The 21,224-nt window shown below is 50.9% G+C and overlaps 7 protein-coding genes across 7 annotated transcripts; 4 read left to right on the top strand and 3 right to left on the bottom strand.

The window, feature by feature from the left end:
- Positions 1-5,930: 5,930 nt before the first annotated feature.
- On the top strand, positions 5,931-6,876 carry BDW47DRAFT_103852 (uncharacterized protein). The gene has a single exon (XM_024812183.1). It carries the CDS (start codon positions 5,958-5,960, stop codon positions 6,840-6,842), a length of 885 nt encoding a protein of 294 aa, XP_024673221.1. The 5' UTR covers positions 5,931-5,957; the 3' UTR covers positions 6,843-6,876.
- A 392-nt stretch (positions 6,877-7,268) lies between these two features.
- rpn8 (proteasome regulatory particle lid subunit RPN8) lies at positions 7,269-8,770 on the bottom strand. The gene is made up of 3 exons (XM_024818375.1): positions 8,364-8,770; positions 8,025-8,296; positions 7,269-7,948 (listed from the first exon to the last, which is right to left on the bottom strand). The coding sequence occupies exons 1-3, from the start codon at positions 8,545-8,547 to the stop codon at positions 7,340-7,342; spliced, it is 1,065 nt and encodes a 354-aa protein (XP_024673220.1). The 5' UTR covers positions 8,548-8,770; the 3' UTR covers positions 7,269-7,339.
- Positions 8,771-9,131: 361 nt separating this feature from the next.
- adk1 (adenylate kinase ADK1) lies at positions 9,132-10,667 on the top strand. Its single transcript, XM_024812182.1, has 4 exons — positions 9,132-9,557; positions 9,641-9,693; positions 9,755-9,909; positions 9,978-10,667. The coding sequence occupies exons 1-4, from the start codon at positions 9,398-9,400 to the stop codon at positions 10,381-10,383; spliced, it is 774 nt and encodes a 257-aa protein (XP_024673219.1). The 5' UTR covers positions 9,132-9,397; the 3' UTR covers positions 10,384-10,667.
- Positions 10,668-10,731: 64 nt separating this feature from the next.
- Positions 10,732-12,246, bottom strand: BDW47DRAFT_103848 (Gfo/Idh/MocA family protein). Its single transcript, XM_024812181.1, has 4 exons — positions 12,131-12,246; positions 12,037-12,057; positions 11,425-11,955; positions 10,732-11,331 (listed from the first exon to the last, which is right to left on the bottom strand). The coding sequence occupies exons 1-4, from the start codon at positions 12,162-12,164 to the stop codon at positions 10,757-10,759; spliced, it is 1,161 nt and encodes a 386-aa protein (XP_024673218.1). The 5' UTR covers positions 12,165-12,246; the 3' UTR covers positions 10,732-10,756.
- A 472-nt stretch (positions 12,247-12,718) lies between these two features.
- BDW47DRAFT_17292 (putative mRNA cleavage factor complex component Pcf11) lies at positions 12,719-15,240 on the bottom strand. Its single transcript, XM_024818374.1, has 6 exons — positions 14,913-15,240; positions 14,377-14,814; positions 13,583-14,319; positions 13,328-13,523; positions 12,902-13,270; positions 12,719-12,839 (listed from the first exon to the last, which is right to left on the bottom strand). Exons 1-6 carry the CDS (start codon positions 15,078-15,080, stop codon positions 12,789-12,791), a joined length of 1,959 nt encoding a protein of 652 aa, XP_024673217.1. The 5' UTR covers positions 15,081-15,240; the 3' UTR covers positions 12,719-12,788.
- Positions 15,241-16,088: 848 nt separating this feature from the next.
- Positions 16,089-17,112, top strand: BDW47DRAFT_103842 (uncharacterized protein). The gene is made up of 4 exons (XM_024812180.1): positions 16,089-16,394; positions 16,465-16,489; positions 16,564-16,573; positions 16,636-17,112. The coding sequence occupies exons 1-4, from the start codon at positions 16,275-16,277 to the stop codon at positions 16,739-16,741; spliced, it is 261 nt and encodes an 86-aa protein (XP_024673216.1). The 5' UTR covers positions 16,089-16,274; the 3' UTR covers positions 16,742-17,112.
- A 148-nt stretch (positions 17,113-17,260) lies between these two features.
- BDW47DRAFT_103840 (putative microtubule binding protein HOOK3) lies at positions 17,261-20,425 on the top strand. Its single transcript, XM_024812179.1, has 7 exons — positions 17,261-18,869; positions 18,920-18,980; positions 19,042-19,118; positions 19,167-19,279; positions 19,339-19,733; positions 19,823-19,918; positions 20,000-20,425. The coding sequence occupies exons 1-7, from the start codon at positions 17,497-17,499 to the stop codon at positions 20,180-20,182; spliced, it is 2,298 nt and encodes a 765-aa protein (XP_024673215.1). The 5' UTR covers positions 17,261-17,496; the 3' UTR covers positions 20,183-20,425.
- Positions 20,426-21,224: the final 799 nt, after the last annotated feature.

The following is a 21,224-nucleotide window of genomic DNA, read 5'->3' as shown; positions in this document are numbered from 1 at the left end:
AGGAGTGGTCTTCTAGGAAGTAAAATAAAGATTCGAAAATTAAATAGGATAAAAGGAGAAAAAGAAAAAAGGCGTTATGTATCAATATTTCCGCCCAGATGTTCATACTCAACATCCTCTCCCGTCATAACATATCATGGCTGACTGACTATTCTCTTACCTCTCCTGGTTGGCTTCTGATGAAAAAAGGAATGATCAATAAGTTGAGATTGAAGGTTCCAACTTTCCTCCAATCCAACGGTCGATAACCAACCAATTAGTGGCATGCTACGACCACAATGGATCTGTCAACGGCGAACGAACCCCAAGCCCCGAAAGGCAGGTATCGACCTAAATAATATTGCTAGGGAATACGCTACTGGGATCTCTTCGAACCGTTCGCCTCGTCCAACTTTCTGCACCCCACGGCCTGGCTGACCGAACTTGTCGACCCATGGGCTAAATCTTCTTGTAACCTCGTTATTCGACCGGATTTCTTGGTTCGATTAATTAAATAATCAAAACAAATTATATTTATAGCCATTGGTATGGATCTATACGGATCGAAATTTACACCTTTGCAGCCTTCTTCAGAGACGAGGATAGTGGATTGTTAATATCGACTACGTAGTACGTACCCCATCCTACCTCTGCTTCTCTTTCCTTTATTTTTTCTTCTTTTCTTTGTTGATTTATTCCATTTGACATTATTACTTTCTCTTCAATTGCGACGGAAATTAAATCACACAGTCAGCCTGTCTTTGAAATGAAGATGTCCCGTAATAATAGCATAGCCCAAGTGATACATCAACCCGTCCACCACTTTCCGTAGTCTTGGGACGCGGCAGCTCTTCCACCGTTCACCCTTACATTTCCACTCTTCCATTCTTCTACTTGGCATTCTTCTGCTACACTCGATGAGTACGGAGTACTCCGTACTGAATGTGCCATTGCAGGCCGTTGTGGACACGGACATCAAGGTGGAAGAGAAACTGAATGATGACCGGATGTGCTTTGCAGCCCAGCATCGTGTCATGGCCCAGGACGTCTGCCTGCGCCATCCTGTCACACCCCGACCAAGTCGAGCCAGATCCAATCATCAAACGAAAGGGTCGACCGACCCAGGAATCCGATGTTTGTTTGAGATGAGACTCCAGTGAGGCCCGGGGGTCATTTCGGGCTCAGTTCAACTGCGGTTCGTGACCATGCCTATGATTACTTACTGTGGAAACAGTCGAAAAATTATAAATTATAGAAAAAAAAAAATCATAATAAAAAAAACAGTCATAAGAGAAGAAAGATTTCATCCTGTCGCTTAACCGTCCCGGGAAGCGTGGACAGGAGCGGCAGGATTTCATGCGATCTCCGGGTCTCGACAAGTCCCTGTTTAAAATTGGAGACTGTTGATCGTGTCGGGCTAGAAGCCTGGAACCGCCAAACGCAAGCACAATACATCGATCCAGGCCTTTTCATTATTTATTTTTGATTATTTTCATTTTATTTAATCATCTGTTATTTATTCGCGTCAGCGAGATTATTGCCGACGCGTTCTTCCGACCTGCAGAGACGACGGAGTCTTTTGCCCAGAGCCTGCAGATCGATCCTCCCTCTCCTGGGTGGTTTCCATATTATTGAACGCCGACGAGGAACGGACTAGTTTGTGGCTACTGGTTACGGGCTACAGAACAGGAGGTCAGTCCTCGTGGTGTCTTTTGGCCTGCTCCATGTCTCCACCACGGGAGATAGAAAGACCTAACTATCGGCCGGCGTGACCGAACCGTATATAAGTTCGCATCTTCATCCGGAATAATCGCACCTACTGCCTAGCTAGGTAATTGGGAGTGAGTACCTCAGTCCAATCAACGAATAACTTGGATTAGAGACGTGATGAATACCTAGAAACTGAACAAGATACCAACATGATACATTGTAGCACACACTAAACTCCTCAAGACACATGGTTGATGAACAGATTAGCAGTCAGCTCAAACAGGCGATAATGTGCGGAGTATTTTTGGACCAAGGGTTGGGCTTGCTTGTTTTTCTTTCTTCGAACGACGGGGCTGCGGGAACAAGGGGGGGTTTCCGCCAGACTGCAGTGCCTGCAAGATTACCTAGGGACCAACGGGGATCCACTTCAACGGTGTCCGCTTGTCTGGATGGGGGAAAGTGTCTACTATTGTTCCGACAGTGGCGGTGGAGAGGATCCAGCGTTGGTAGTCCAACCAGCTGGCTGATAGATGTGGGGCTGTATCTCTTTTTCTTTTTTTCTTTCTTTCTTTTTGTTTTCATTTTTTAGTATTGTTTGTTTATTACGCAGGACTCCAGTGACGGCGAACTGGCGGTTTGAAAAACCACTCGCTACCATTTCCCAAAGCCTCATCCCGGGGAACGAAGACATATTAATCACCGATCAATTTATCAATCTATCAAAAATAATGAGATAAACTTCTAAACCAGGCAGATTCATCCCCGGGGAACCTTGACTTTACAGCGACCACACGTGCTAAACGCCTGTAAGGATCTGAAGATATCAATCTGGAACAAAGAGTCCGGGATACGAGTCTATACGGAGTTCTCCATAGTTAGGTTCTCTATCAAGAGTGTTAAAGTAAGTAAATAAGTAATAGACAACTCAATAATCAAAGAACTCATTGATAGATCAACTGAACCCGTGTTCAATATTATCCAACTACTGCGTACATGGTGTTTAGACCTGTAAGTGTGACTGCATGATATTCACTGGAATAATCTCCGAATGCTCCCCATACCCACATCATGCACATGTGTACATACATATCTAGGATGACCCTATACACATCCTTACGATCATCTATACAACTTCTTTATACCAGTCATGTTGACTGACACAAAGAAGATCATGACTTGAATCTGATTGTATACATTTAGTATTTATTTATGATCCTGATAATACTTCATCAGGGCCAGATCCAAATCATGACAGGTAACTTCGATGATAATTGGTAGTCATCTTGCATAACACGTACACCACTGTATCCATGAACATATCCGAGGTCATCTCATCCGACTCCCTCCCCTCTGGCCCTGTGACGTATCGGCTCATAGAGAGAGATAATCCAGCGTCCTCCTATTGTGGTAGCAGGAAGAACCCGAGGAGACGAGACACCTATTACCCCAGGGGGAATAAATCTAGCAGGATCAAACTATAGCATTTAGAAAAAGCTCACACAACCCTGCTAGGAAGGAGATGGAGAACGGTATCTCGACTATCAATACCAGCACACATAATCAACCCTCATTCAATCTGGAACAAACCCAGTCCTTGGTCCATCCAGCCCCGGTTATTGGTCACCATGGCGTGGAACCCCCCAAACAGGGATACCGCTACTATATTCTATTCCTGGCTCAAAGTTGATCGTCACTGAACACGCCCGAAAAGAATTAAGAACGTCAGCAAAAAATGTCCGACGCGGCGACGACCCTTTTAGGGAGGGGGAAGAGTGGGGGGGAGAGGCCCCAGGCCCCACATTATCTCTAGTCTTTATTGAGTTCGTTGTTGAGTCGTAGTGATCCATCTCTTTCCTCTTCTAACAGTCGCCTAATTATCAGACGATAATATCTTATTTTTTCTTATTTCGAATTTTTCTTTTTTGTGTTTACTGATTCGCTTTTTCGTATTCATCATGCTGTCCTATTTGTTACTTGTTAGTTGCTACCCATGACTACACACCGCCTGTAGGTGATCTGTATACCTACCTACCTACCTACCCACCACTGACAGTACACCTACTGGTAGGTAGGTACCTGGGTACCTGTACCTACCTAGCTACCTAACCCATAACTGGCTTTGGCCAAGATTAGGTACTAGTTTCCAAACATGCAGAGTTTGGTACCCTCGTCATGGGAATCTTCCTCACCGGTTCATACGGTCCTACTGAGATAGATTAACTGATTAACTACAGTACATCAAGCCACCGACCGAAATAAAAAAACAGGCCGATGATGAATCCATTGGCCCGCAGGACCCTCTGGAACGGCCGCCCTACTCCGTATGGAGCAGGAGCTCGAGTGGGAGTGGAAATGGGGGGTTCGGGGTATTAGGAGCTTGGCCAAATGGGCGCGAAGGAAAAAAAAAAAAAAGATGAAGGATCAGGAATCTCAACAAGATGAAACGGTCTACCGATCGTCATTATTATTATTACTGTTTTCTTTCGTGGCAAAGCCGGAAAGTGGGCCCTGAGGCTACGGAGAAAACGGTTGACAATTCGACGCTGCCCAACTGTGTGGGACCCGTCGGGGGATTTGAGTTGCTTAAGGTCTAGATTTGAATCGGCAACACGATTTGTCGGACTTGTTAAGCTCTCGGTAGTCTTGTTTTCTCCCTTATGTATGGAGTTGTTGGTATACGCGGGTGATCCTGGTGATTTCTTCCGGTCTATCATTTCTCTGTGTGGCGCTGATGCTAGGAAAGAGGCGCAGAGTGTTATTACATCAGGGGCCCGGAGGAATCTACACCAGCTCGCGAACCGAGCCGGTCGTTCGGAGGGACTGAGTGATGTTCAGGTTTGGGGTCCCCGCCTCTATATTGATTGGCCCAGTTGGGGTGGGTAAGAGGTCAACGCTGTTTGGGGTTTGTCAGGAGCCATTCAGGTGTGATTGCGCTGACAGAACGCCGAAGTCGAGACAAGAAAGAAACATATATCCTGGTAGCTTTGGGATCAATTGAAGTGGCTGGAGACAAAGATGGCGTTCTTTATTGCCTCATGTATATGACCGCGGCCTGAACCATTCGACTGGTCGCCTGGCTACAGGTTATCATCCGAGGTGCGGGCGAAGAGACAATCAGCCATGTCAACCACCAGGCATGACTCGACAGTCGACAAAGGCGACACGGGAATAGTTCCTACTAGAGTAATTCGGGCGAGAGCACTCGTGTGGGAAAGAAATCCGCTTTTCAGAAAGATGAAACCAGAGTGTGGGGAAGAGTCTGGCCCTGACAGGCTGACACCACTTCCCCCCGAGGCTCCTACCAGGCCATTGAAACAGGGACTGTGGACTGTCAACATATCATCATGGTCATGGTTTAGCTTTCCACATTTCCCAGGGAAAGAACGGGTTCATGACGAGTCCGAGACCGTCCAAGCATCTGGTCTAGACTACGGGCTTCCCTGGTTTGGGACTCCGAAGAAGGGGATCAAGGCCACAATTAATTAAACTCCGTAGCAGAAGAGCTCCACCGTTGTTCCGTCAATATCCAATATAACCGTTCACCGGAGGTTCATCAGTGAGCTGCTGCTTTTATCTCTCTGATGGAATATCGATATGACAACTTTTAAGGAATCGTCCGACGTCATGAAGTGTTTACATATGTATGCATATATGGAATGAATGAAGACAATCTAGACCCAGAACTCTTGGAGCTGTAAGTATCTCCAGTATAATAGTATCTGAGTACATCCAGCTGATGCCAACATGTTGATCCTGGCCATGACCCAGTCCCCGCATCTCATTTGCTCGACACTTCCCGTCCTGGTCCTGCTGGGAGACCTTAACCCTTGTCGATGCATTATTCACAAGTCCTAGTCTTGCATCACACACTTGAAACTGGACTAACTGCTCACCGCATCCCTCTCCATATCATGTGATGGAGGGGTCAACTACTGACTTAATTGAACCTCGTCGAAGACCGAGGTAGTTTGATACGCGTAGCTCTATACAAACCGCCTTAGTGATTGGAAACCCAATGGAACTTCGGGTTCCTAGCTTCACTATTTTTCTATTGTATTATGAATCAGAAAATTAAGTCTAGTCTATCATCTACTCGTTCACTGTTCTTGTAAATACTCTAGCAGAGTTGTTCTGTCATTGGAATCATGGACCTCGGTGGTATCTCAGGTAAGCGATAAGAACTTGATAGCGGGATGAATCAATCACCTATGACATGGCAGTCCCAACACCAACACTCCCTATCCCAAGTGCGCCCATGACTGAAGAACATGAGTACCCTTGATCCTCCAACTCATGAGATACCGTCCCCCAATACCGTCCAGTTCGTCGACCATCTAGTCTCGCAGCTTCAAGACTACACCACCACCACCACCACCACCACTGACCCCGACGGGAATGACTACTCTGGCTCCTTACGACACCCACGTCTCGTGCAAAATGCCTCTGCGTTCCCTCGTGCTCTCGCATCTCGAATGCCTCAAGTGAAACAGCTGATGCTAACCCTCCACTGCCTTTTCCCCAATGAACTCCTTCTTGCGCTGGATATCCTCGACCGGGGTCTGGTGAGACGATACCAGATAGAGCCTCAGCATCAACAACAAGACTCTCATCATCAAGCTGTAAATGAAACAGCGACGGACTCGGAGTCTCCCGATAATGCTCTACGCAGTAGGCAGGAGACCCAGAGCCCAGGGAACAGTCCACAATCATCAGACGGTGTCTTCTTCGTGATCTCTACCTCCTCCTCTACCTCCTCTGGATCATCACTCCCACCCGACACAAGGTCTCGTGTCCCGCGCACGGGACAAAAAGGCTACGAAGTCCGACTGCATGCATGGAACTGCAGCTGCCCGACCTTTGCCCTAGCAGCGTATCGTGACCCAGGGCCTGAGGACACCCCCTCTCACCTGCCACGGTCGTCGTCGTCACCGACAACACCAACACACCAGTCCAACAGCAGCAGACCGTGCTCATTCGGCGGCGCCTTGACTCACGGCGCGACGAAACAGACACCACCCGTCTGCAAACACCTTCTTGCTTGTTTTTTGGCGACGCGTTGTCCGGGGGTTTTTGACCATGGGGATTCCTCTGGTGGCGTTGCTGTTCTTACGGCGGATGAGCTGGCGTGTTGGTGTGCGGGCTGGGGGGAGTAATTTTTTTGTGCTGTGGGTTTCCGGTTGAGGATGCGTTCGGTGTCATTTTTCAGTCACAATTATAGATGGGTTTTAAAATGATTCTTTTGATACTGTGAATGCCTGGCTAGACCTGAACGAACAGTCGTTGCATCTATTGAGTTGTAGTAATTCATAGCTAGGCTTATGTATTAGTTGTGGGTGGAAGTCTCCATAGCGAGGTCTTTGTAGCAGGCTCATCGTGTAGATGGCCGACTTGCGCTGCGACACTAGGCTGGCGACATGAGGCCCATATGAGGACTTCGTTTGCGTCCACATATATACTACCACTTATACGATTACTACTGTCATCGTGGACATCCACGTCTCGAGACTGTCCTCCAATAACGTCGTTTCACTTGGAGTCGGCATTGCGCTCTAGACGGGGAAGATATATATCCACGAGCACATAGTATACATTCCACAGCAATGAATTGTTCTAATGAATCGTTTCACGTAGATAGCAGCTATCCCCCCATTCACTCCTTCCTCTTGAGCTTGTCCTTAGACTCGTCCTGCTCCTCCTTCTCGCCGTTTGCCGCGCTCCCCTTCTTCGCGGCATCCTTTTCGCCCTTGACCCCATTCGTCTCCTGCTCCCTCTTCTGTTCATTCTCTGCCTGCTGTTGCCGGTTTTGGATCTTGTTCTCGATGAGGTCGTGGAAGGCGGTGATGGCCCGGATCAAGCTGCTCAGGTAGATGGCCATTAATTGATCGTTGGTCTTGATGCTCATGGCGCGCGCCAATTCGCTGTTCTCTGTCGGCTGCGGCTCCGATCCGCTGATCCGTGTCGTGGCGGGCGGGGTCGACAGGTTGGGCAACAGGTTAAACACGTCCTGGAGATTTCCGAGAATTGCGTGGTTGATGGGGAGCTCGCGGTCCAGAACCTTCTGGAGGTATTGGCCGATGTCACGCAGGCGCAGATGCAGACCCTGCAGCGATTGCAGCTGCGAGGTTATCCGGGTGGACAGGGTGCCCACTGCAACGTCACGGATGTCTCGAAGAAGGTGCTCGACGCCGATTTCCTCGGCTTCTTCCGCCTCGATGGTCGACGGGGTGTGGACAAAGGTCTTGGAAGTAGTAGTGCCGTCCTGTAATAATATTTCGTGTAAGTGATAGCCCAGCAGAGGAATAGGTCCGCACGACCATCACACGGGGAGCACTCACATCCTTGATCTCATCCACCGCAAAGTAAGCATCCGTGGGCACGCCGACCTCCTTCGGTTGGACGTCGACAATCACCAAGAGCGGGTTCGGGGTGTAGCGCTTGAACAGCTCGTTGATCTCCAGATCGGAGGCTCGCAGCTTCGGGCCCGAGTGATACCACCCAATTAACTTCTCACGGGCGTTAATCTTCTTGAACATGTCTCTCATCGACTCAACAAAGTTGTGATCTAAGAACCAGACGGACGGGTCTTTCTCATCCTCCTCGAAAGGAACTATAAACACGAGACGCATTAGTTTCTGTAAAATGGTATAGGATACTCCAGAGAAAGCTTCACTCACCAGCAAAACTGTTCGATACCCGAACGACATTACCGCTGTTCTCTCCCAACAAGACACCTACCACACGCTTCCGGGTACCCTTGGCTGAGCGCCCATAGTGATCTGCCACGGAGAGAAGGACTAGCGGAGCGACCGTGACGGAGCGCTGGACGAGGGAGAGAGTTTCCGCCGTAGTGGCAGGCATGACGGAGTTGATCGAAGGCACGAGAACCAGCAGCCGATATGGACGGGAACTCCAAGGACTCAATCGGGCTGTATCTTTTCTTTAGATAGAAAAAAAGAAAAGAGAAACCAGGTCAAATCGTAAAAGGAGGAAGCAAGCAGGAGACGAGACTAGTATTATGGGATAGGAGGGGGGAAGGATGATGGATTAAGATGGATATGGAAGTCGGGGAGGTCGAGAGAGATGACGATGAGCTCTCTTACTATTACTATTACTGGTGACTGCTGAACTGCTGACTGCTGGCGAAAGCTCGGCATGAGCCACATTCGGGTAGCCACAGAGGTGTGGCTGGTGTATTAATCAGTGCCTGAGGTGTTTAGTGCCTGAGGTGTTTAGTGCATGTGGTGTTAGTGCCTGAGGTGTTTAGGTCTGAGGTGTTGGTGCCTGAGGTGTTTAATGCCTGAGGCGTACAGAGAACACCACGTGTTCCGGAAAGGCATTGTTGGCCTCTTCATGTTGTATATTGGATAGATAGATAGATGTGGAAAAAGAAACAAAATAAGCCATCATCAATAATCCTGAATACAAGATTTTGCCACAAGAATCAAAGATCCTATGGAGATCACTCGTCATAGCCGTGCTCGGAGGTCCCGCCAGCCCAAACGAACCTCGGAGACGCGGGTGCGAGACTCCGCTCCCGGTCGACCTTCTTCCACCCCAACTTATTGCAGATTCCGTCTCTTCCATTTCCCCGTTCGTCGTTGCGTCCACGTCTCCCATCGTCCCTGATCCAACCTCCCTCCCCCAATTCCTTTCTTATCCCCTCTATTCCTATTCTCCCTAAAGGTCTTTATTTAATCGTTCTGTCACAATGGCTCCTATCACGGAAGAGATCGTTACCGGTCTGAAGGACACGATCGGCAAGCTCGAGAACCGCATTGAGGACTTGGAGGGCCGTCTCGGCTTTGAGACGAAGCCCAAGTCCGTTGCGGAGCAGATGCGCATCATCCTCATGGGTCCCCCCGGTGCTGGTATGTTGGATGAGATTGGGTTTTTTCGTCGATTTTTATTTTTTATTTTTTTTTATATCCAGTTCTGACCAACCGGTGAACAGGCAAGGGAACCCAGGCGCCGCGCCTGAAGGAGAAGTACTGTGTTTGCCACTTGGTGAGTGCCGTGTATAATCAACCCGGCTAGAGAGCGGACCGCTGATACGGATAAATGATAGGCCACCGGTGACATGCTGCGGTCCCAGGTCGCGAAGAAGACCGAGTTAGGAAAGGAGGCCAAGAAGATCATGGACCAGGGAGGTTTGGTCAGCGATGAGATCATGGTCAACATGATCCAGAGCGAGCTGAACAACAACGCTGAGTGCAAGAACGGGTGTGTATCTCCATCTTGGCATACGACAGATGGTTCGGACTGAGCACTAACCAACAAACGCTATGTAGATTCATCCTGGATGGTTTCCCCCGCACTGTTGCCCAGGCTGAGCGTCTGGACGACATGCTGATTGCTCGTCAGCAGAAGCTCCAGCGCGCCATCGAGCTGCAGATCGACGACTCTCTCCTCGTGGCTCGCATCACTGGCCGTCTGGTTCACCCCGCCTCCGGCCGCTCGTACCATAAGATCTTCAACCCGCCCAAGAGCGACATGAAGGACGATGTGACCGGCGAGCCGCTGATCCAGCGCTCGGACGACAACGCCGAGACCCTCAAGAAGCGTCTGGGTACCTACCACGCCCAGACCACCCCTGTGGTCGACTACTACAAGAAGACTGGTATCTGGCGCGGAATCGACGCTAGCCAGGAGCCCGGACAGGTGTGGAAGAGCCTGCTCGGTGTTTTCAAGAACTAAAGCATTTTCTCTTGTTGTTAAGGACGCCACATCGTGGTGTCCAGTGGCGTATCGATATACCTCGCCGTATGCCTCGGATCTCTATCTGAGATGGGATAAGAGGACATGGTAGCGATGGCCAGCAGGGGAGGGCCGGTGGTTTGCGGGTCTACACCTTGTTTTGAAAAGCTTGACTTTCGCGTCTTGGTGCGGACGCACCTCCCGGCAGGGATCCGAACGCCATGTATAGTAATAGGTTACTTTTTTTCCTGGAAGCAAAATACAGCCAATTAGACGAATCTGGTCTACTTTTCTTTTTCTGATAGAACATAAACCACCCTCATTTAAAGCCCTATGACTCTCAGATTTGTCTTGGTATGCATAATATATACATCTACAACACCGTCGGATAAACCGTCGACTCGATCTTCTCAGGATAGGTCATCCCCCCCTGCCGACGAACCTCATCCATAACCTCCATAATCGCAATACTCTCCTCCCAAGGCAACCCCTCACTCTCAAGCCTCCCATCCCTCAAACACCGCGCCGCCTCATCCGCCTCCCAAAACATCCCCTTCCCATCTCCAGGGACCCGGACCTCCACCTCCCTCACCTCTCCATCCTTCCCCTTAGGAATCACCCGGTACCGCTCGGGCCGGAATGCAGGCCCATCCACCTGGATCTCGCCCTTTGTGCCCTGGATGCGGATCGCCGGGCGCGCGGTGTTGCGCTCGTCCGGGTCGGTCGACACCCGCAGGTGCGTCATGGCGATCGCTTGCGATTCGCCGGGGTGGGTGCCGTTGGAGGGCGTGCTGGTTGGGAAGGTCAGTAGGATGGTGGTCGCTTCGTCGGCGCCGGTGAGGTGGTAGGGCGTCATGTGGGCGGAGATCTTGGAGGGTGCTTTGCGGGTTTCGCGCGGGAGGGTGTGATAGAGGGTTTGGAAGACCCAGGTGAGGGAGTAGATGCCCACTGTTTTTGTTAGTTTCATTCCCTTCTTCTTCTTCTTCTTTCTTTTGAAAAAGAGGGGTGAGGAATGAGAAAAAAAAAATGAAAGGAACATACAATCCAACAACGCCCCGCCCGCCAAATCCATATTCACCATCCGATGCTCCGTCCCCCACGCCTCCTCAACATCATCCCCGAAACTCGTATCCGCCATAACACGGAACACCTCGCCGATGGCACCGTCGCGGATCAAGTTCCGCACCTGCACGCTGAGCGGGAAGTAGCGGGTCCACACAGCCTCCATGAGGAAGAGGTTCTTCTGGCGGGCGACGTCGCACAGGATCTTCGTCTGCGCGGCATTGACGGTGAAGGCCTTTTCGCAGAGGACGTGCTTCCCGGCTTCGAGGGCCAGCATCACATTTTGGAAGTGGTGCGAGTGCGGGGTCGCGACGTAGATGACCTCGACGTTGGGGTCGGAGACTAGCTCCTTGTAGGTGCCGTGGGCGGCGCATGGGGCTGGGATGCCCGTGTCGGAGATGAACTTTTCGGCGCGCGATGAGGATGTCGAGGATGCTACTGCTGTTATGGTGTGGGTGACGTCTGATACTCCGCGGATGGCGGGGTCGCGGAGGAGATCGCGAACGAAGGCTACGAGGTATGTTAGAAATTGTGCTTGAATAGGTAAATGGGGTAGATGCGGCGTCTATCTTCGAGGTACGGGATACATACTGTCTGCGATCCAGCCGGTGGCTATACGTTTAATCCAATTGTGTCAGCTTCGCCTATATGTTGACTGTTGCGGGGGCGGGGAACACTTTCATACCCATAATCCCCCATTTGATGTTGTGAGGCGCCATGGTGAGTGAAGCTTCAGTGACAGTGATAGCGACAATAGATTTATTGTATAGGGGAAGAGAGGGAAAAAGAGAGAGACCAAAGTTTGATTCAGGAACGGAGGGGTGTTTATATTTATAATTCAAAGAAGTTAGTATAGTTTCAACCCACCAAGCCCCGCAGCGAATGACATAACCGCCCCTCTCCGAGATCCAGTGTCTTATAAAGTATACTACGGTAGCACCGAGCTAAGGCTAAAAGTGGGACAGATAAATATTTATTCAATACAACAATGAGAATCAGAACAGCTTCCGATTCCGTGTATCAGCTACACAATCCACCCAAATAGTGGCCTGGCTGAGGAATGACACGGTGGATGGTTCAAGATATACAAGGTCAATGCAAGGAGATCATGGCTTTTACAGGGATATATATGTTCATAATCCTCTGGTAACCGCCCAACGCTCGGGTGGAAAAGAGCTTCGATGCAAAACAGCCGCCGGCTAAATGCACAAGGATATATGCTCATCGAAAACAAAGACAAAGACACAACGGATACTGCGATCCATATGCGATGGGGAGCAACGCATGCCCATCTCAAATGCTTAGGTTGCGTGAATTTTCCGTTTCAAGGCCCGCGACCAGCCTTACATCGGCTCCGTCTTGACTCGGGCATTCTGCCCAGGCGATTCCATTCCCTAAAAAGTCGGCAAGTCAGTAACTCATTGCCCCTGCAATTCGTCAGGGCCAAGATTCTTACCTCTGCAGCTTTGCGCTTGCCAAGCACGGAATCCGGAGTCCCTGTTCGCCCGGCCGGTGTGCCTCGCTGCGCGGGTGTAGGCCCATCCTTGGTTACTTCAGAATAACAGCTGGCGTGGTATACGCGATTGCCCACTTTGACTGCATCTTGCCAAATCCAGTCTTGAACATCTTCGGACCATGTAGATTCGAATTTTTCTTGACAGATAGGGCAAGGGGTATTCCTCAAGGTGGCATCGTTCGGTGCACGGATCCACTGTTTCGGGGGTCCCTTGTGGGCGGATTCACCATCCCCCGCAGTTGCGCCCTCGTTTGGCGTTTCCGTGTCGAGGTTCTGGTCGTCGACCGCTTCTCGAGATTTGATCCAATCCTAACCCAGCGTCAACTTCATTGCACAACAGGACCAACTAAGACGGTGAAAACTTACCCGCTCGTCGACATACCAACTGCGATTTTGAGCGCGCCGAGCAGCGTCTGCCATCCGTTGGTTTGTCTTGAAATGCCAGTCCAAGTGACGGGCTTTCTTCTCCTTGCCCTCCTCGGTAGCGTGAAAGCGACGGCCACAGGTGCCACATCGATTGGGCTTCGCTTCATAAAGACTAGCCAACAGCCCGGGTCGGGGTCTGTGATTCGGGAAATGTCAGATTGAGATGATGTATTGGCAATGGATTCGAGCACTCACATTTTGATAGATGCAGTGTTCATTTGAACTTCCAGTTGGCCATTTGAGATGTTGGAGGGCTGGGGAGTCGAGACCGGAGGAGTAAATCGTACTTGACCAGGCATGATTAACGGAAAAGCAGACGCGAGATTTGCCGATGGGACGGCGGAAGCGGTTGGGGGAGCAGAAGCCGAAGGCAAGAGACCGCGGGCTCGGAGGGCTGCAAGCAGAGGATTCTCTGGTGCCGGAGTAACACTAGGCTGAGGTATGCTGCTGTTTGTTGCCATCTGGGGTAGGATATTGGGGATCTGGGGAGGCGGGGTAGGCTGTTGGCGCGCAGCAGTGTTCTTGATCAGTTCGGCGAGTGTTCCAGGGTTGAGAAGCTGTTGGAGGGGTTGTGAGATAGGTTGGCCCGCAGATGGGGCCATGGGCGTTGCGGACATGGCAGGGAGATTAGGAAGATTGGAAAGATTAGGGAGAAAGGACTGAGGAGTCGAGGTGGAACGCTTGGGAGTCAGGGCGGAGATCTGATCTCGGACCAACTTCAGCTGCTCCTGTGTAAGCTCCTGGCGCTGTAGAATCCCCTGGAGGTCCAAAAGAGCCTTGAGGCGCTGTTGCACCGACGGGTCCAACGGGTTGGTAGCAAAATCCGCTCGAGCACTCGTAATGAGAACCTCGATATCTCGGTTCAACGCGGCGAGATCAACCTCACGGTGCTGCGGAGGCTGTGGTGTTGACGATGAGCGCGGATCACCCTGCTTCTATGGTCAGATATGTACGGTGCTACAGCGCCCATGTTCAGGAAAAGAGCATACCGAAGCCTGGTACCCATGGCCAGATCCATTCCGAGAGTACGGCATGGCAGGCGGATGCCGGGGTATCCCCTGAGGGGGCGTGGGAGTATTGCCCCAACCTGGGGGAGTTCCGACTCGACCGCGACCAAGAACCTCTTGTTGGCCCCGAGCCTGTTGTTGCTGCAGCGCAGCCGTTCTCGCTTTGATCAAAGCGCTCTCGATACTGCGAGTGATGTCAGGAGGAAAGACCGGCCTTGTATCCAGCGACCCCGGGACAGGCTCTTTCCACGTTTTCAACATCTCATCCAGTTTCCGGCGCGTCTGCGAATCGACCAAGGTGTAGGCGTTCATGAAGGTCTGGTACATGTTCCGGCCTAGGAACAACGTGTAGGGAGTCCCTACGTTTTTGACGATCGAGTCGACTACATACAAAGCAGGAAGTTTCTGCGCCGGCGGTGTCTACATCACACGCATTAGAAAAGACAATCCAACCAAGTTCGAACTACAAACAGTCCTGGATTGGAACAAGAAGAACTGGGAAAGCTTCTGTCACCTACTGTTCGAATGTGATTTTCCAAGACGCGAGAAATGGCCATCGCATGTTCCGTGTTCTCCTTTGCGATAACGGTCAAATTGCTGATCTGAAACCTGTCATTGGTAATTAGATCCTCCAAGGAGTTCTTGTAGTCCTCGGCCACTTCGTCCGAGGCCAGCCCAGACGACATGATGGGCAAATATACGCAGGTGAAAAGGGAGGGGGAATATGAGGAATTGAGACAATCGTAGATTGTCAGCTGTTTCTTGTTTCTTTTTTCTTCTTTCCTTTTTAGAATCTCTTGATCTTTTTTTTTTCAGCTTTTATTCTGTGCGCTCTTCTTCTGTTCTTTTCTCTTTCTTTTTATTCTTCTTTGTCTTGGTCTTTTTCTTTTTCTTTTTTTGTCCGTTTTTGTTCGATATTGCTTTCCCTTCCTAAAATTACCGGGTGCAATGTCCTATCCTTGCCTTTTTGTCTTCCACAAGCAATGGCCTCCTGCGAGAGCAATAGATGGAACGAAATGGCGGAACTTGTCAAATGCTTGCTAGCTACCTTGGGTCAGAATTCTTGGAGACAACAACACCAGTACGCCAGCACCAGTTTCCCGCCCGACTTCTCCTAGAGCCGTCAACAGTCCTCCCAAATCCCCTATTTTTCAAAAAGATCTAACCGAGAGGATATTCCACGCTGATTGACCTTTCCAGAAGACAGTAACCAGCAAAAGGAGCCTACACCGTTCGTTGGGACGCAAGGGAAGGGAGCGAGCTGTCAACGCGAGAGGGACGCCGTGAATATGCCTGAGGGCAACGAGGTTGACTCGAAAACGATGGATCAGCTAGAACGAGGGGAAAAAAGGGGAAAGGGTAAAGCAAAATCTAAATGGAACAGAGTAGAATGGTGAGTAGGGAATAAGTGTCGACAGGACTGTCAACCATGAATGTGATCAAAGGAGAGGGAGAAGGTCGAGGTTCAGCTGAATGATGGAGTGAGAATCAGATCGAGATTGGGATTGGGGTTAGTCATCACCAAAAATACCATACTGGACAGTACTGAACAATACCAAACAGGCGTATTGCATAATACCCAGGGTATTATTCCTGGATTAGGCCAAATCTGACTAATCAGCCGATACCGTACAACTGGCTGAAACGTGACCTGCAGCATGACGTGCCCGAGGCTGCCACTTCCTTCATGGATGGTTCCCAATCTACTTCACGCGGGGGGTTACATCAAGTATCAATCATTGAATCTCCATCGTCCATTAGTATATCTGTCCCATCTGTCCCCCTGATCTTGGGCTGTAGGCTCTTATGATTTAGAAACTCTGAACTTCATTCATCATCTAAAGCTGAATCTGTCAACTTGAGTACACGGATCCTTCAATATGCGGCTGTTGCTCTTGGCTCTTCTTCCATTGGCCTTGGCCAAGTCCGTCTTGGTCACTTTCCCTGAGGGTACCCCGGATGATGTGATCGCTGAGTCGAAGGAATCCATCGAGAAGGCTGTATGTCAGACCTGGGCCTGATTGATATTGATATACCAGAGACTGGTCACTAACTGCCTTGTGCTTGCAGGGTGGAACCATCACTCATACCTTCAGTATGTTATCTCCCCTCTTCGGATGATGAATCTTTCCGTATCACAGGCTAACCGCTGGCTTTCCGTTCATCTAGATCTGATTAAGTCTGTCCCCTTGCTGCTTACTGTCTTGTTCCGACCCTGGGCAAGTCCTAACCCTTCTGTAGGGGCTATTCCGCCGAGGCTCCCGATGTGGCGATCCAGCAGGTGTCCCCCCAGTCGGGCCCTTATAAGGCCGCAGTCGAGGAGGATTCACCTGTGTCCATTTCTTAGGACAGGGTCGACCGTGCACCGCGTCGGTGCCATACATTGAGGTCTTAGAATATCTCGGGCAGATATGGGCCAATGTGGAACGATCACGTTTAAGTTAGGATAGGTGTATGTTATTGGAATCGGAATTATATGTGGACCTGATTTGCGACTTGACGCTTGCGCTTTACTCTGTTTTGGCTTGAAGGGGAGGGATATATACCTTAGTGTATGCAAACATATATTGCCGCATGTACTCCGGAGGTTTGTATACAAACATACTTTATAGCGTCGGGATATTGGATTCGAGGTCTTGCGCCCGTCTTCAGCCACAAATTTCTCCACTTTGAATTCCTATATATGAAGAGAATTGAAGCAAGGGGGTGGTGGTTTACCCATCACTAAATAACCTAGAGACTACAGATGAGGTTAATCTCGTGCGGGTTGGCTCGGCTTAAACCTTAGCTTATCAGACGCGTATCGTAGATCCCGCGTTGAAACAACCCACTACCGACCAAGTCGCGACAATCTCATCACAATCCCCCATTGAGTAAAGTACCACGGTGGGTTCCGTCCGGTTTTATATATGCTCTTACTTCACTCCTCCTTCATCGAATCCACCTCCCGCTGTGCCCGACCGGCAGGTTGCAGATCTACCCGCCGTTTCGTCCTCCGCGCTTATAGCACCGCTCACCCCTGAACATTCCAGAGCACCCCCCGATCGATTGCGAACGCACCGCCTTGCAGTCCGTTCCCCACCCTCCGGTGCCCTAAGCAACATGGCCTCGGAGCATACCATCACGCAGGCCCTGTTGGAATGGATCAACAGTTTCGCCCTGGGAAAGACGATCCGAACCACCGACGAACTGACCGACGGGGCCATCATCTGGGAGGTGTTGCAGGACATTGACCCTCAATACTTTCTCGACGAATTACCCCACCAGGATGCCTCCGAAAATCTGCTGTCGAAGCTCCAGAACCTGAAATACATCCACAAGACCGTCGTCAGCTACATCCGTCAGCAGCCCGATGGCCTCCCGTCGGGCCTGGACCCGAACCCGAACCTGGAAATCGTCGCGGAAAACAACTCAGTCAAGGAGTCCAACAAACTACTGAAACTGGTGCTGATCTCTGCGATCAACTCGCCCAACGCGGGTTTGTACGTCGAGACCCTGCAGAAGTTGAGCACCCCGACGCAGGAGACCCTCAAACACGTCTTCGAGGTGGCGCAGTACGACCAGCTCGATGGCTCCGACGTCGCGGACGAGATGAAGGAGGAAAACCGGGATGCGTCCGTGGACCTGGAGCTGCGGTTTGAGGAGCGGATGGGGAAAATGCTGGCCGACCGGGACCGGCTGACCCATGAGAAAAAGGAACTGGAGAAGACCCTGGAGGACATGCATAACCGCCTGGCGCGACTGCAGGAGAACAACGATACGCTGCAGAGCCGGTTGGCCTCGACCGAGGATCGGTTGGTGAATCTGAAGGCCGGGAAGGGGGACCTCGGCTTCAATGCGAAGGCCCTGGAGTCTCGGTCCCGCCAGCAGGAGGATATCATCGCGGCCCAAGAGGCGCGCTTGTCCGCCGCCCAGGACGAGGTCGACAGCCTGCAGATGTCGGTGGAGTCACTTCGCGTCAAGAATGAGCGGTACCAGCGGCTGCAGGATGACTATGATGTGCTGAAGACGGAGCGGGACCAGTTCGCCCGCAAGGCCAATGCCGCGGAGAAGTATCGGTCCAAGTTGCAAGCCAGCCAGGACTTTGAGAAAGAGAACCAAGCGTTGAAGAATCAGATCAAGGATATTCAGCAGCAGTTGAAGGACGCAGATGCGCAGCAGCGGAGGGCCACGGAACGCGACGTGGAGCTTGAGGAGTATAAGCGAGTGCTGCCGCGCATTGAACAGGAATGCAGCGAGATGCAGAGTCTGAAGAAGCAGTTTGAGTTCAACAACCACGCCCTCACTGAACGTCTTAGCAGCGCCGAAGAGCAGCGCGAGAGAGACGACGCCCTGATCAGTGAACTCCGTGAACGGATACGGGAAATCGAAGGATCGCCAAGGAGCCCATCTCTCACCCCGAGCAGTGAGACACCACGCATGCAGGGTACATTACAGAAGGACTTTGAAGACATCGGCATCCAAGAATCGCAACTGTGAGGTTTTTTATCCCGGTGATCTTGGAACCCGAGCTGACAGCGCACAGGAAATCCGAGAACGATGACTTGAAAAAGGAAACCGAGTCACTGAAGGGACCTCCGACCCGGGTATGCTTGAACACGGTCCATTCCTATGTCGAGCGACTGGTATACTGACAATCTGTTGTAGCCCGGCTCGCAAATTGATGGGTTCTCTGAAGCCTTTGGCGAGACCCTACATCAGGCGCGCGAACGATCCACTCAAGAGTAAGTCTAGAACCACCGATTTCATTCGAATGCTAATTTCGGCGACAGCGAGGAGTATTGGAGACTATACGATCAGTACACGTCTTTACTCGCCAAGACAGCGGAGACCCAGGATTCTCTTGCGTTGGCTAAGAGAGATATTACCGACATGCAAACGTTGGGTAAGTAACATGGATATACTCCCCCCCACATCCACCGAGGATCTATCTAATACTCGCAGACTCACTCTCCAACAAAGAAAAAATGGACATGATCAACAGTGCCAGAGAGAGCAACGCCGAGGAGCTGGCCAAGACCCGCGCAGAATGCGACGAAGCTAAGCACAAGATCTATGTTCTCGAAGCGGAACTTGACTCCACCCACACCTTGGTCAGACAGACTTCCACCGAACGGAACAAGCTGCAGGAGATGCTCGATACCCGGCAGACCGTGATCGCCGAAAGCCGCGTCGAAGATGACGAGACCATGAATGAAATGAAGAAACTGCTCACCGAGATCGCTGCGCAAGAGAGCGGTGATGTCTCTGAGGCTTCGCAGAAGTCCGGAGTTGAGCTTACCAAGCAGGTCGTGGAGTTGATTGAGAAGAACCTGGAGCGGTTGGCACAACGTGCAGAGGTCAGTCATTCCTATATTTGGTCTCGTAGATGGGCTTTGATAGTCTCTTAACAAAGCTTGTGATTTGCGGCTAACAACCTGATCTACAGTATATCCACAATCAAAACGAACACATCAAATACCTTCAAGAGCGCATTAAGCATTTCGAAGAATTCGCCGAGGATGGTATTAGCCGGGAGCGCGAGGTGAGTAGCATGTCTTCTTGCGGATAATGGAATCCTTGCCTATGTTCTTCCTTGCTGACCCATCTTCCACCAACCCCACAGGTCGAGCTCCAAAAGATTATCGACGCACAATCACGAGAACTCGCCCTGATGTGTTCCTCATGGTACGAAGTTCAGAGCCGGCTGATGAACAACAACGTTACCAGTTCCCGATATCGCAACGGACTAGCGGACGCCCAGAAAGGCTGGCTGGCAAGACAACGGAATATGGTGGCTGGCCGGTAGACTCGAACCTTGATTCGCATTGCAGCTCCTTTTACTACCTTACCTACTATCAAACGTCTCCAAGTAAGCTGGGGGCTCTCCGAATGGTTGATACTCCCCCCCTTCCTGTTTCTTTTCTTCCTCTTCATATATACATATGCGCCATTTCTAGACAGTTCGAACTTTCCCCTTTTCCTTTCATTGTGCGCCCATCGCTGCTTCTGCTCGCTGGGTCTGTATATTTGTGTATATACCTGATATTTCACCTGACAGTAAACTCTACTATTTAGAAGACGATGTGACCTGAGTTATAGCTGTTCTAAAGCAGTAAATAGAAAGCAAAAGTGGCTTGTACTCTGATCTATACGAGAATATACACTTGTCTAAACACCCTACGCGTCAGCTTGACTACGGTAGGCTGCGCGCCTCAAAATTGAGTCCAGGCCACCCTCAGCACCCGAGAATTCCTCCTCCGCGCCAGCAGAGTCGAGCAACTAAAAGCCATCTGCAGCGATTCCATCGCCCGGACCCCCAGCAGACGGTCCCGACCCCGACGCTGTCCAGCAACACCGTGATCTCCGCCGTCTTGATAACCTGTATAAGGCGGGTCCTCGCCGCGCCCTGCACCGACATCAAAACAGCGCACCCGGCAACGTTCGTCATGCCCGTTAACCTACGGGGACGGTTCAAGACCCCTCGATTCCAAACCTATCTAGGCAACATGATCACCGCCCTGCGCGGATCCACACCCAGCACTGCGGACGGGATCGGCGGCGCCGGCGAGGGCCAACAACAACAGTTGACACACATAGTTCGCCTGAGCCCACAGATCCACCGAGACCTGGAATCCATCGACGAGCAGCACACCCGCGATACGATCGCCTTTCTCCAGGCCCAGGACGACTGGGGTGCGTTGAACCAGCTTCCCCCCACCAAGGCGCATCAGATGCATGTAGCTATTTCTTTCTGGAAGATTCATTTGGAGTCATTTGCTTCAAGGATAGCTCATGCCCTACCATTGGGCATTAAGCAGCCTGAGACCCAAAGGCGAGGCATGTTTGTC

This window comes from Aspergillus candidus (genome assembly GCF_002847045.1).
Source record: "Aspergillus candidus strain CBS 102.13 unplaced genomic scaffold BDW47scaffold_15, whole genome shotgun sequence".
NCBI classification, from domain to species: Eukaryota; Fungi; Ascomycota; class Eurotiomycetes; order Eurotiales; family Aspergillaceae; genus Aspergillus; species Aspergillus candidus.
Note: the sequence above shows the minus strand (reverse complement) of the source record. Positions and strands in the feature narration are given on the sequence as shown.